Source organism: Ranitomeya imitator, chromosome 3, assembly GCF_032444005.1.
Source record: "Ranitomeya imitator isolate aRanImi1 chromosome 3, aRanImi1.pri, whole genome shotgun sequence".
Lineage (NCBI taxonomy): Eukaryota > Metazoa > Chordata > Amphibia > Anura > Dendrobatidae > Ranitomeya > Ranitomeya imitator.
In genome coordinates this window covers 246,436,931-246,452,379 of record NC_091284.1, presented here as the reverse complement: position 1 = coordinate 246,452,379, position 15,449 = coordinate 246,436,931, and the positions used below count along the sequence as shown (strand labels likewise).

At 45.8% G+C, this 15,449-nt stretch overlaps 1 protein-coding gene across 1 annotated transcript in view; it reads left to right on the top strand.

Moving 5' to 3' along the window:
* The window catches only part of SLC6A17 (solute carrier family 6 member 17), a 161,643-nt gene that overhangs the window by 123,129 nt on the left and 23,065 nt on the right, over window positions 1-15,449 (top strand). The window contains exons 9-10 of the mRNA XM_069756318.1: window positions 12,515-12,707; window positions 15,058-15,217. Of these exons, the coding sequence (XP_069612419.1) occupies window positions 12,515-12,707; window positions 15,058-15,217 (353 nt within the window). The remainder of the gene's footprint in view (window positions 1-12,514; window positions 12,708-15,057; window positions 15,218-15,449) is intronic.

Here is a 15,449-nt window from a genome sequence, read left to right as displayed (position 1 = left end):
GCAATATACTACGTTGCTGGGCAATATGCTACGTCGAAGGGCAATATACTATGTCGCTGAGCAATATACTACGTGACTGGGCAATATACTACGTGACTGGGCAATATACTACGTGGCTGGGCAATATACTACGTGGCTGGGCAATATACTACGTGACTGGGCAATATACTACGTGGCTGGGCAATATACTACGTGGACATGCATATGGAGCGGCCCCAGATGCAGGGCTGCGGGTTACTCGGTACCGGTCCTCTCTGGCTCAGTTCTAGGGTTGTCACGGTGGCTGGACCCGGTCCGTGACCCTGCTAAGGGGCGTCCAATAAAAGAGATAATGAAAGTCAGCTAAGGTTTCATGATGCCACCTGTGGTATTCGGTCAGGGTGACCGACGCTGCTTGGGGTCCACTGGGGTGATGTGATGGCAGCTAGATGGTATACCTTCCCACAGGTGAAGTATGTCCCCAGGGCTTCCCAGTGGTGTAGGTGGCGATGGTGTGAGGCGCAGTCAATAACGAGGACACACGGTTGCAGTCTCTTTACCTTTTACTGAAGGCTTCAGGATCCTCAATCCAGAGCACTGTCAACAGGGCTGTCTGAGACCGGCCGGTCCGAAGGCACATCCAGAGTTCCCTTTGCAGGTGGAAATCGTTGCCTACCACTATCGTCTGTGTGTTGTAGTGCTTCCCTGCCGAGCATTCGGGATAGTCCTCACAACTTCTGTTCTCGTTCTTTCTAGTTCTTTCTATTCTCCGTCCCCCAAGTTTGTTATGGCTAGGACGCACCCATTTGACGGGAAGGCACGGAGCTATTCTGGGACCCTAGAGACGCCCCTCTCCACGCGTGCCCCCTATGTCTGCTTAGGTGATGTAAGGTAGGCAGCCAACCTATAACTGTCCTGCGGTATTTGAAGTAAGGCATAGAGTCAGTTACTTCCTCGGTGTTCCGGTCACCGGCTACGCGCCTCAGTAGGATGTTGCCGTTCTCGGGGCACGACTCCTACTGGCTCTCCTTTGTGCTTGATCTCGTTTCTCACTGTCCACAATATCCTTCGCTTCGTGTCCTTTCTTTAGATGCCGCCGCAAGGTAGTGCAGGCGCGGCTCTGTAACGATCTGTCCTTGTCGCTAAGTCACTGCCAGGTTCCCACGGCTGACAGGGACCCCTCTGAATCTTCCCCGCAACACCCCCTGCCACGGGATGTTGCCTGGGCAAAACCCAGCCAGCTTCTGCTTAACTTCCTATCCAACCCCTAGTTTTACCAGTGTGAGGAGTGGCCTAATAAATAAAACCTTTTGCTCCCCCTAGTGGCCGGAGTGTGAAGTATAATGTGTGCTTGTGATACCTGGTCAGATGAACTCCTTTAGTGCCATTAGATGTACCATCACTCTCCTTAGTGGCAGAGCGACACCACCAGGTCTCTGGGGCGCTGCACTCCCCCCCGGTTAAATCCAGTACTCCTGGACTGGGAAGAAGAACAACAATACATGTTAGCAAAAGACATACAAAATTTTGGAATGCTTGAATCAAGTAAATATAACAGTGCTTCCCTTTTTGGGAGGTGAGGACACTTGCATGTTACAAACAAAAACAAGGTTAAATTTTTTAAATAACACTCTGACTATAAATAACTTCTGGTACCCTGCCAGGTATTCTACTAAGTGCAAATTCTGAACAATAATTTAACTTCTCCTTTAAGGGCGAATAGACTGAACCCACTAAAGGCTTCCTATAAAGTACTATAATGCAAACTCAACTTTTTCTTTATTTTTCTAACTTCACAATTGCAGGACCGCCTAGCTCCTTGTCTGGGCCTACTGCCATTGTTCTTCTATCAGCGCAATCAATCATCTTTCTATGGTTCTCAGGAGGACTCTCTAACCCCTACGGGTTCGCTATGTTGAAATTCGGCTTCCAACTTTTCCTGTCCTCAATTTCTAGTAACATTATTAACATTTCCTAAGTCTCAACACTATTACAATTGAACTTTCTTAAGGCAACATTATACTTAAGTGCAACATGTGAACATTCCCTTTATGAGGGAACCAAGTCTCTTTGAAGTAGTGCAGATTCTCTCTATCTGCAAGTCCGTTGGAATGCAAGAACTTCTGTGCTGTATTCAAAAACAGTCTCTTCACAAAGTCTTCTTTCTGTGTAAAACCAGTAGAGGGCACCTTTAAGAAGGTGCAAACTATTTACAAAACAGTTTGTGAACCATTCACCGTCCATGATTCGGCAGTCCTTGAAAACAACGATAACTTGGGCAAAAATAAAACGAGAGGGATCCCGAGTAAACAAAGGGACCCCTTTAAGAATTAACCCTAGACGGGTACCAGCAGCAAAACAGCAGGAAGACAAACAATTAACTATTTACAGTTTCAGGTTTCCGAGGTTTATTCCTATAGCAGGTGACAGGACATCAGCTGGTAGTGACCACTTCCCGACTGGGGAAGGTCTGGCTCTGTGCCATCGTCCAGCACTGTCTTAACGTCTTTGGATTGTCTCTCAGGCATCATCAAGTCAGTAGTGGTCTGGGTACGAACGGTGGTGCCGGTGGCAGATTCCGCAAGCAGGACACCACACGCCGGGATCGTAGTGCTGAGTCCTGCGGGGTCGGGGGTCGGCGGAGTACCGTCACCAGTTTCGGTCGTGATTGTAGATGGCGCGACCACAGGCGTGCATCGTTTGACTCTCTTGGCATACCATCCTCGCTCACTCCAGTGGCGAGTGTAGGTCACGTGGTCTGTTATGATCTGGTGGCCTAGGAGCAGCATGAGACGGACTCTGGAGAAGGTGGTCCCTGTACTGACCGCAAACCCTGAACCTAGCAGCGCAACTAGAAGTAGCCGTTGGGGGTACCTAACACTCCCTAGACCCCTCGGCACAGCCTAAGATCTAACTACCCCTAAAGACAGAAACAGGAAACCTATCTTGCCTCAGAGAAAATCCCCAAAGGATAGATAGCCCCCCACAAATATTGACTGTGAGAGGAGAGGGAAATAACATACGCAGATATGAAATCAGATTTTAGCATAGGAGGCCATATTAGCTAAAAAGAAAGAATAGAACAGAGTACTATGCGGTCAGTATAAAAACACTAGAAAATATCCACCGCAGAAAATACGAATCACCACATTTGACTAAAGACATGGAGGGTATATCTGCATCTCCAGAGAAATAGCTAGGCTGCAAAAAATCCTTCACAGACTAAGCTGGACAAGAAAAAAACATGAAAATGCACAGCACTATATGGTCCACAGCAGGTGGACAGCAAAAACAAAGCCAGGACTTATCTTTGTAGAAAAACACAGCAAACTGGAGAGACCAGCAGGGAAGTGAATCCTTCAAGAACAATGGACAACTGGCACTGACTAAAGGATCCTGCAAAGCTATATACCCCAGTCAGTTTTGTAATTAGTAGATACACCTATCCACTCCTGCAGTCCAGGCACAACTGCATTACCTTCTACAACCACCGGAGGGAGCCCAAAAGCGGAATTCACAACAGTACCCCCCCCCCTTGAGGAGGGGTCACCGAACCCTCACCAGAGCCCCCAGGCCGATAAGGATGAGCCCGATAAAAGGCACGAACCAAATCAATGGCATTGACATCAGAGGCAGAAACCCAAGAATTATCTTCCTGGCCATAACCCTTCCACTTGACAAGGTACTGAAGCTTCCGCCTCGAAAAACGGGAATCCAAAATCTTCTCAACAGCATATTCCAACTCCCCATCAGGGGCCGGAGGATCAACAGAGGGAACAACGGGCTCCACATATTTCCGCAACAAAGATCTATGGAAGACATTATGAATAGCAAAAGAGGCCGGAAGCGCCAGGCGAAAGGACACCGGATTAATAATCTCAGAAATCCTATAAGGACCAATAAATCGAGGCTTAAACTTAGGGGAAGAATCCTTCATAGGAACATGACGGGAAGATAACCAAACCAGATCACCAACCCGAAGCCGGGAACCAATACACCGACGACGGTTAGCAAAACGCTGAGCCTCCTCCTGAGACAGCACCAAATTGTCCACCACATAAGCCCAAATCTGCTGCAACCTGTCGACCACAGAATCCACACCAGGAAGGTCAGAAGGCTCAACCTGCCCAGAAGAAAAACGAGGATGAAAACCAAAATTACAAAAAAAAGGCGAAACCAAAGTAGCCGAACTAGCCCGATTATGAAGGGCAAACTCGGCCAATGGCAAAAAAGCCACCCAATCATCCTGATCAGCAGACACAAAGCATCTCAAATAGGTCTCCAAGGTCTGATTAGTTCGCTCAATCTGGCCATTTGTCTGAGGATGAAATGCAGAGGAAAAAGACAAATCAATGCCCAGCTTGGCACAAAAGGCCCGCCAAAACCTAGAAACAAACTGGGAACCTCTGTCGGACACAATATTCTCCGGAATACAATGCAAACGTACCACATGCTGAAAAAACAACGGAACCAAATCAGAAGAAGAAGGCAATTTAGGCAAAGGCACCAAATGAACCATCTTAGAAAATCGGTCACAGACAACCCAGATAACCGATATTCTTTGGGAAACAGGAAGATCGGAAATAAAATCCATAGAAATATGCGTCCAAGGTCTCTCAGGGACCGGCAATGGCAAAAGCAACCCACTAGCGCGGGAACAGCAAGGCTTAGCCCGCGCACAAATCCCACAGGACTGCACAAAAGAACGCACATCCCGTGACAAAGAAGGCCACCAAAAGGACCTACTAACCAAACCTCTGGTACAAAAAATCCCAGGATGGCCAGCCAACACAGAACAGTGAACCTCAGAAATCACTTTACTAGTCCATCTATCAGGAACAAACAGTTTCCCCACAGGACAGCGGTCAGGCTTATCAGCCTGAAATTCCTGAAGAACCCATTGCAAATCAGGGGAGATGGCAGAAAGAATCACCCCTTCCTTCAAAATGCCGACCGGCTCAAGAACCCCAGGGGAATCAGGAAAAAAACTCCTAGAGAGGGCATCCGCCTTAACATTCTTAGTACCAGGAATGTACGAGACCACAAAATCAAAACGGGAGAAAAACAGGGACCATTGAGCCTGTCTAGGATTCAGCCGTTTGGCAGACTCGAGGTAAATCAGATTCTTATGATCGGTCAGGACCACAATACGGTGCTTGGCCCCCTCAAGCCAATGTCGCCACTCCTCAAATGCCCACTTCATAGCCAACAACTCCCGATTGCTGACATCATAATTGCGTTCCGCAGGCGAAAACTTCCGAGAAAAGAAGGCACACGGTTTCATCAAGGAACCATCAGAATTCCTCTGAGACAAAACGGCCCCTGCCCCAATCTCAGACGCGTCAACCTCAACCTGAAATAGAAGAGAAACATCTGGCTGACGCAACACAGGGGCAGAAGTAAATCGGCGTTTAAGCTCCTGAAAGGCAGAAACAGCCGCGGAGGACCAATTCGTCACATCAGCACCTTTCTTGGTCAAATCGGTAAGGGGCTTAATCACGCTGGAGAAGTTAGCAATGAAACGGCGATAAAAATTAGCAAAGCCCAAGAATTTCTGAAGGCTCTTCACAGATGTGGGCTGAATCCAATCATGAATGGCCTGAACCTTAACCGGATCCATTTCTATAGATGAGGGAGAAAAAATGAAACCTTCTGCACTCCAAAGAGGCACTTTGACCACTTCACAAATAAAGCATTATTACGGAGGATCTGAAATACCATCCGGACCTGTTTCACATGAGACTCCCAATCATTGGAAAAAATCAAAATATCATCCAAATATACAACCATGAATTTATCAAAATAACTCCGAAAGATATCATGCATGAAGGATTGGAACACAGATGGGGCATTAGAGAGTCCGAATGGCATCACAAGGTATTCAAAATGGCCTTCGGGCGTATTAAATGCAGTTTTCCATTCGTCACCCTGCTTGATACGAATAAGATTATTTGCCCCTCGAAGCTCAATCTTAGTAAACCAGCTAGACCCCCTAATCCTAGCAAACAAATCAGTAAGCAAAGGCAAGGGGTATTGAAATTTAATCGTGATCTTATTCAAGAGGCGATAATCAATACAGGGTCTCAAGGAGCCATCCTTCTTGGCAACAAAAAAGAACCCCGCTCCCAACGGTGAAGAAGATGGCCGAATATGCCCTTTCTCCAAAGACTCCTTAATATAGCTCCGCATGGCGGTATGTTCAGGCACAGACAGGTTGAAAAGTCGGCCCTTAGGGAACTTACAACCTGGAATCAAGTCAATAGCACAATCACAGTCCCTATGCGGTGGAAGGGAACTGGATTTGGGCTCATCGAATACATCCTGGAAGTCAGACAAGAACTCAGGAACTTCAGAAGAGGGGGAAGAGGAAATTGACATCAAAGGAACCTGATCATGAACCCCCTGACAACCCCAACTAGTCACAGACATGGATTTCCAATCTAACACCGGATTATTTAGCTGCAACCATGGAAAACCCAGCACAATATCATCATGCAAATTATACAGCACCAGAAAACGACAATCTTCCTGATGGGCTGGCGCCATGCGCATGGTCAGCTGTGTCCAAAACTGAGGTTTATTTTTAGCCAATGGTGTAGCATCAATGCCCCTCAAAGGAATAGGGTTATGCAAAGGCTGCAAGGGGAACCACAACGTCTGGCAAATTCTAAGTCCATTAAGTTCAGAGCGGCGCCTGAATCCACAAATGCCATGACAGAAAATGATGATAATGAGCAGATCAAGGTCACAGATAACAGAAATTTAGGTTGTATAGTACTGATGGCAACAGAACTAGCAATTCTCTTAGTACGCTTAGGGCAATCAGAAATAACATGAGCAGAATCGCCGCAGTAAAAACACAAGCTATTCTGACACCTGAATGTTTGACGTTCAGCTCTAGACAAAATCCTATCACACTGCATAGGCTCAGGGCTCCGCTCAGAGGACAACGCCACAGTGTGCACAACTCTGCGCTCGCGCAAGCGCCGATCAATCTGAATGGCCAGAGACATAGAATCACTCAGACCAGCAGGCGTGGGGAACCCCACCATAACATCTTTAACGGATTCAGAAAGACCCTTTCTGAAAATTGCCGCCAAGGCATCCTCATTCCATTTAGTCAGTACAGACCATTTTCTAAATTTCTGGCAATACAATTCTGCCGCTTCTTGACCCTGACACAGGGCCAATAAGATTTTCTCAGCCTGATCCACAGAATTAGGCTCATCATACAACAACCCCAATGCCTGAAAGAACGAATCAACATTAAGCAGAGCAGGATTGCCAGATTCCAGGGAAAATGCCCAATCCTGTGGGTCACCACGCAGCAGAGATATGATGATTTTAACCTGCTGAATAGGATCACCAGAAGACCGGGGTCATAATGCAAAAAACAGTTTACAGTTATTTTTGCAACTCAAAAATTTGGATATGTCACCAAAGAAGTTTCGGTCGTGATTGTAGATGGCGCGACCACAAGTGTGCATCGTTTGACTCTCTTGGCATACCATCCTCGCTCACTCCAGTGGCGAGTGTAGGTCACGTGGTCTGTTATGATCTGGTGGCCTAGGAGCAGCATGAGATGGACTCTGGAGAAGGTGGTCCCTGTACTGACCGCAAACCCTGAACCTAGCAACGCAACTAGAAGTAGCCGTGGGGGGTACCTAACACTCCCTAGACCCCTCGGCACAGCCTAAGATCTAACTACCCCTAAAGACAGAAACAGGAAACCTATCTTGCCTCAGAGAAAATCCCCAAAGGATAGATAGCCCCCCACAAATATTGACTGTGAGAGGAGAGGGAAATAACATACGCAGATATGAAATCAGATTTTAGCATAGGAGGCCATACTAGCTAAAAAGAAAGAATAGAACAGAGTACTATGCGGTCAGTATAAAAACACTAGAAAATATCCACCGCAGAAAATACGAATCACCACATTTGACTAAAGACATGGAGGGTATATCTGCATCTCCAGAGAAATAGCTAGGCTGCAAAAAATCCTTCACAGACTAAGCTGGACAAGACAAAAACATGAAAATGCACAGCACTATAAGGTCCACAGCAGGTGGACAGCAAAAACAAAGCCAGGACTTATCTTTGTAGAAAAACACAGCAAACTGGAGAGACCAGCAGGGAAGTGAATCCTTCAAGAACAATGGACAACTGGCACTGACTAAAGGATCCCGCAAAGCTATATACCCCAGTCAGTTTTGTAATTAGTAGATACACCTGTCCACTCCTGCAGTCCAGGCACAACTGCATTACCCTCTACAACCACCGGAGGGAGCCCAAAAGCGGAATTCACAACAGTGGTCCCCTCTGTACAAGTTTCGGGTAGGAGGTACACTGTGGGACTGGGGTTCTACATTACAGCTAGTCACAAAGACTTCAGTTGGCAGCCCTGGCTCCAGTATAAAGCCACAACCCCTTCTCAGGTGGAAGGCCAGCACTATCCCCTGTTTCACCAAACTCTCAGGGCAGCAGTTGATGAGGGGCGTCCGTACCTCTGGTCGGGCAGTCTGTTCTGTTCGTTCTCAGTCTTTCCACTGCGAAATTAAGCTTCGTCGATACTGCTCCCAGGTGAGCCCGACGACATAAGAGCCCTCCTGTCTGGAACCGTCTGGTTGGAACCTTGGAGCATCCCATTCAAAGATCACCCCCTCGTGACTCACGTCTAACGGTTCGCCCATAGATGTCGGGAGCGGGGGCAGTATCCCCTTCATGGCGTAAAGAGCCACCACCACAATCTCAGCAGCGGGAGACAAGTCATAGATGGGACGGGAAACGGTCGCTGGAGCTGGATCGGTCGGTGGGGCAGGGTCGCTTTTGGTACCTGCGTCTGATGTGGTTCCACCGATGTCGATCGGCTCCGCTGACGAGGACACTGGAGTCTGCGGCGGCTCTGACCACGGTTCTCCCTGTGCGATCTTCTTGCACAGCTCCGACTTCCATTTCTTCACCGTCGCCGACCCCACGTCCAGAGTCGGGAGGTCAGGCACCTCCAGTAGCAGCAGGCTCTGACTCGCCTCCGGTGGACTGAGGGGGTCCTGGGCTACTTCGTCGCGGTTCAGGCACTCGCTGTTCGCCATCTCTACTTCTTGATCTGCGGCGGCACACACACGAGGCTCCTCCATCTTCTGGGGTGTGAGCTCCTGCATTCCTGAGCTCGTCATCCTGCAGCCGTAATCGGAGGGGGCGGATGCTGCTTTTGGCGCCGCTTTCGCGATCTCCTCCCATGGCACGCCCTCCTTCTACTGCGCTCCTCGTGGCGCGGCAATGGTGGCGGTTTTGGCGGGAATCTTTGCGGCAATCAGCAGTGCACAGTCTTCGCAATAAATCACAGTTCAAACACAATTCAATCACAGTTCCAAGGCACACATGACCCAATTCTTCAGGCTTAAGTACAATCCTGTTCGTGACGTCAAGTTGGAGCGCCCCCAGACGCAGGGCCGCGGGTTACTCGGTACCGGTCCTCTCTGGCTCAGTTCTAGGGTTGTCACGGTGGCTGGACCCTGCTAAGGGGCGTCCAATAAAAGAGATAATGAAAGTCAGCTAAGGTTTCGTGACGCCACCTGTGGTATTCGGTCAGGGTGACCGACGCTGCTTGGGGTCCACTGGGGTGATGTGATGGCAGCTAGATGGTATACCTTCCCACAGGTGAAGTATGTCCCCAGGGCTTCCCAGTGGTGTAGGTGACGATGGTGTGAGGCGCAGTCAATAACGAGGACACAGGGTTGCAGTCTCTTTACCTTTTACTGAAGGCTTCAGGATCCTCAATCCAGAGCACTGTCAACAGGGCTGTCTGAGACCGGCCGGTCCGAAGGCACATCCAGAGTTCCCTTTGCAGGTGGAAATCGTTGCCTACCACTAGCGCCTGTGTATTGTAGTGCTTCCCTGCTGAGCATTCGGGATAGTCCTCACAACTTCTGTTCTCGTTCTTTCTCGTTCTTTCTATTCTCCGTCCCCCAAGTTTGTTATGGCTAGGACGCACCCGTTTGACGGGAAGGCTCGGAGCTATTCTGGGACCCTAGAGACGCCCCTCTCCACACGTGCCCCCTATGTCTGCTTAGGTGATGTAAGGTAGACAGCCAACCTATAATTAAATGTCCTGCAGTATTTGAAGTAAGGCATAGAGTCAGTTACTTCCTCGGTGTTCCGGTCACCGGCTACTTGCCTCAGTAGGATGTTGCCGTTCTCGGGGCACGACTCCTACTGGCTCTCCTCTGTGCTTGATCTCGTTTCTCACTATCCACAATATCCTTCGCTTCGTGTCCTTTCTTTAGATGCCGCCGCAAGGTATTGCAGGCGCGGCTCTGTAACGATCTGTCCTTGTCGCTAAGTCACTGCCAGGTTCCCACGCCTGACAGGGACCCCTCTGAATCTTCCCCGCAACACCCCCTGCCACGGGATGTTGCCTGGGCAAAACCCAGCCAGCTTCTGCCTAACTTCCTATCCAACCCCTAGTTTTACCAGTGTGAGGAGTGGCCTAATAAATAAAACCTTTTGCTCCCCCTAGTGGCCGGAGTGTGAAGTGTAATGTGTGCTTGTGATACCTGGTCATATGAACTCCTTTAGTGCCATCAGACGTACCATCACTCCCCTTAGTGGCAGAGCGACACCACTGCAATGACCAGGTCTCTGGGGCGCTGCACATATTCTAGAATACCCGATGCGTTAGAATCGGGCTACCATCTAGTATTAATATAAAGACCCAAACAAATCCAGTATACCATTATTCATAGAATACACTGACATCAATAGTTGGCTAATAAATGTGAAAAAATGTATATATTTATAGTGCAAACAATTAACGTGCATATAACTAAAAGAATAAATAGCAAACGTTATAAAGTGCATATGTAGAATTTCATCAACAAATGCATGATAAACGTGTGTGAAAAGTGCAAATATGAGCTCTATTCAAAGTGCAAGAGTGCAATTTGCCAAACCCTTGGGTGTTGGACGCCATTCCAGGAGACCAGGTATACATTATATTGCTCTGTAAGTATCTTATTGCACTTCATTCCTTGGTTTTTGAGGTTAGAATTTAAAGTATGTAGCTTACAGTTATACTACTGTCCTGGTCTCACTACTATGTATGTGGAGACACTGACTCCTACTGGCGGTTTGGCAAATTGCACTCTTGCACTTTGAATAGAGCTTACGTTATATTGATGAAATTCTATATATGCACTTTATAACGTTTCCTATTTATTCTTTTAGTTATATGCACATTAATTGTTTGCACTATAAATATATAAATTTACACATTTATAAGCCAACTATTGATGTCAGTGTAGTCTATAAATAATGGTATACTGGATTTGTTTGCGTCTTTATATTAATATACAGTGAGTGTTTTTAATATATTATTTTATTACATGAATGGATCTTTCTGATCTCAATGTTTTAAGCTATTAATTAATAAAAATGATATTATTGGTCGTAACATAGTTAGGACTTTTTGTCGTTTTTTTGTTCTCTTGGTGTGATTGCATTACCGACTGTCCTTCCAGTTATTTGGATTTACCTCCCAATATTTTATATATTTGATATACACTGGTATATACATATATATGTACATATGCAACTAAGTAATTAATTAGCTCTTTTGGGAGGCATCCCTGTCTCGTGTTAATTATTCGACAGCAGAACCATACTCTGAGGCTACTTTCACACTAGCGTTGTTTGCTGTACGTCGCAATGCGTCGTTTTGGAGAAAAAACGCATCCTGCAAATGTGCCCGCAGGATGCGTTTTTTTTCCATAGACTTGCATTAGCGACGCATTGCGACGTATGGCCACACGTCGCATCCGTCGTGCGACGGATGCATCGTGTTTTGGCGGACCCTCGGCACAAAAAGACGTTACATGTAACGTTTTTTTGTGCGTCGAGTCTGCCATTTTCGACCGAGCATGCGGTGGCAATTTCACTTCATGTTAAAGGGAATCTGTCACCAGGTTTTTGCCACCTAATCCGAGAGTGTAGAGACAGAGACACTGATTCTAGCGATGTGTCACTTAGTGGGCTACTGTAGTTCTGATAAAATCACTGTTTTATTAGCAGGAGATTATCACTAGAGGCCTAGTAAGCCTGCTGCCATGTAGTCCTCAGTAGTCATGAGCTCTGTATAACCCCACCCCACTACTGATTGACAGTTTTCTACCTATGCAGAGTGTTCATAGAAAACTGCCACTCAATGGTGTGGGTAGGGTTATATAGAGCTCAGCAATCAGAGAACTGGTAGGTCTGCAGCAGATAATGCAGCACTTTATCCCAGTAAGTGATACATCTTTGTAGTCAGGGTCTCTCCCCCTACATTATTCTGCTCTCAGGTGGGGTAGCAAAAGCCTGGTGACAAATTTCCTTTAAGACACACCACAAAACCATACATTTTTATCTTTGGTGGGTATTATTTTAGGAAAAGGTGACAATTATAAATAGGTCTACGATCTTTCATAGACTAATGTGTTTTGTCACTAGAGAATGCGCACTTTGAATAACATGAATTTTGATTGTCACGTTTTTGCAGGCAGTACAAGGAACCGGATTGGCATTCATTGCGTTCACTGAAGCCATGACCCACTTTCCAGCTTCTCCATTTTGGTCCGTCATGTTTTTCTTTATGCTGATCAATCTTGGTCTAGGAAGCATGATTGGCACTATGTCTGGTATTACCACTCCTATTATTGACACCTTTAAAGTCCGAAAAGAAGTTCTGACCGGTAAGTGACGTGAAGTCGACTTATTTTTGCTGTCTCTGTGCATGGAAAGTCCTCCTATAATAATCGTGTAAAATATATAACCATTAATTTAATCCCTGTTTTCTCTGTTGTAGATATAGTATTGTATTACATACATAATTATATGATACCTAGTCAGACAGTGATAATATCCTGCTGATAAAACACTGATTGTATTGAAACTATAACACATAGCATAGTCATTGACATATCCTTGGAATCAGGCTCTCTTGCTCTATATTATGCTACTCTCAGATTAAACAGCAAAAACATGCTGAGAGATTAGCCTTGAATGGATTCAGCCAGCAGGATTTCACCCCTCAATCTATTTATATGTGCATGTAGATCTTTCAAAGACAAGCACAGCAATACTTTTACGTTGCCAGTCCGCTCCTCCATTACTGATATATCAGCGTTTGAATTGATATGCAAATGAGGCTGAAAGACTATGTAGATCTGAAGCCTGTGTCACTCCATCTCTAGTCCCCGCCTCCTCCTGCTTGACTGACGACTTCTTTGTGTGAAGTAACACAGCATACAGGCAGTCAGTCCAGCAGGAGGAGGGGAATAGAGCCGGAGTGACAGAGGCTTCAGATCTACAAATGAATGTTCATTTGATTATCAATTCAAATGCTGATTTCCCAGCAAGAGCAAGAAGATCGGACTGGTCACCTAACAGTATTGCTGGATTTGTCTTTGAAGGAGCTACATGGACATACTGTGTAGTTTGGGGAGGGTGATTTCTTACTGACAGATTCCTTTAACGACAGGAGGATGTCACACTATCCGTCATTCTCAGTAGAACATTCTTGGATGGTCTGGTTTAATCAAGCTGCAGATATTTTTGCCAATTTTTGGTGAAATTAAATCATTAAACCTCCAACCATGATCTGTTATAGCCAATCATAGATGCAACGTTGAATATTTATCTCAAATTGTCAGCATAATTATTATGCTAGTGGACAGTGTTAATAAATTACCTTAATTTCGGAAATAACCTTTTTGGTAAATGATTTTTAATCTGCCACATGCCTAAATGCCAAGTATCGGATGGGCATTTCCCAACAGGAAAGTATCCCATGCCCTCCTCACCAACTGCTCCCTTGCCCTCTGTTTTTGAGAGATTGATCCATCGGGCTCCTGGGTGGATGCTGGAGTCGTCTCGGAGCCTGGAAGTTGGAAACCTATTTTCATTGGCCATGCCCTACACAGAACACCCAGATAGATATGTTTAAATATGATTCTTGTCACATGTCTAGGAGTTAATTCCCTATAATTCCCTATAAGTGCTTACACTGAGGTTTTATAGAGTTATGGAGCTGAAACTGAGTGGAAGGTCTCTAGACCTTCATCAAAAACTTGGAGCTTCTGCTCAGGTTCCACTCCAAAAACTATGTGCACAAACACTAAGAATATCCTAAAATGTTTTTTTACAACTATGTTTCCTATCAAATAATGCCTTTATATGTACACCCGAGGACATGGGCTCCATGCAGATGAAGTTAGCAAATTTTAATAGATTCTCATGAAAATCAGAAAGAGGTTCTGTTTGGGTTATTATATGGTTTTAATTGCAGTAGTCGATATTGTATTGACGATACCTATTTCCAGTCCTTTAGACTTATCAACTATTTCCACCTGCATTTATAGGATTTTCGTAGCTCTGGAATTTCTGCATATCTGCTCCCATTGTAAATGGTAATGTTTTGTCCTTAGGCACTTAAATATACTTTGACAATATCAAATATTGTGTTGATGTATTCTTTTCTAGATTTTTTATTCCTTGCCTGTGTGGTAGAATTACAGCTTTGCAGACCCGTATTAACAATGACAACACTAGACAACCAGTAGAGATGAACCAGTACAAATGGGAGGTGATGAACACCTACTGTACCTTATGTCATACAGATATGTGTAAAGTTTCCCTCTTTAGACAATGCCTGTGTGGCCGCCATATAAGCATGTTCACCAACCAGACCATACAATGTAAATATGTCTACGAGGAGGGACAGAATCATTACCATTTATGACTCCTGATGCACTGATGATCGGCTGGTGGCCATGGCATCTTCTCCACCATCTGGAGGATTACTTCTATGCATCAGTCTGTGGAGCGCAGACCTTTGGCTTAGCATGTTTACGAATGTCAGACTCAATTGATTTAACTTTTACAGCAAAACCATGTGGATCCTGAATGTGGAAGTTCTGCCGACAGCTGAACTGTCCCGATCCGCTGTGGGTTGCATGTATGACTTGCATGTCGATACTGTTACATTCATGTCCCATGCGCATCATTTCACTGTATAATTTTTCTTTCTGCTAATCCTTGTAGTCAGCTGTTGCATCCTTGCCTTCCTGCTGGGCTTGATCTTTGTTCAGCGTTCCGGAAATTATTTCGTCACCATGTTTGATGATTACTCTGCCACACTACCACTCACCATTGTGGTCATCCTGGAAAACATTGCTGTAGCTTGGGTGTATGGCACAAAGAAGTAAGAATTCTCCCACTCCATGTTTTTGTCAGACCTCCCCCCCCCCCAATCCCTTCCATCCTGAACCTTCTCTCTTCAAGTAGGTTCTTTCTGATCACATACATACATACAAAATCAACAAAGCAGAAATATCTTCAAGAGGAGTGATGTACTTAGCACTGTCTATGTCTTATTGGGCTTCAGCATGAAAGCTAAAAAAAAAATCAGTTGATTGTCCAGGACTGAGACATTA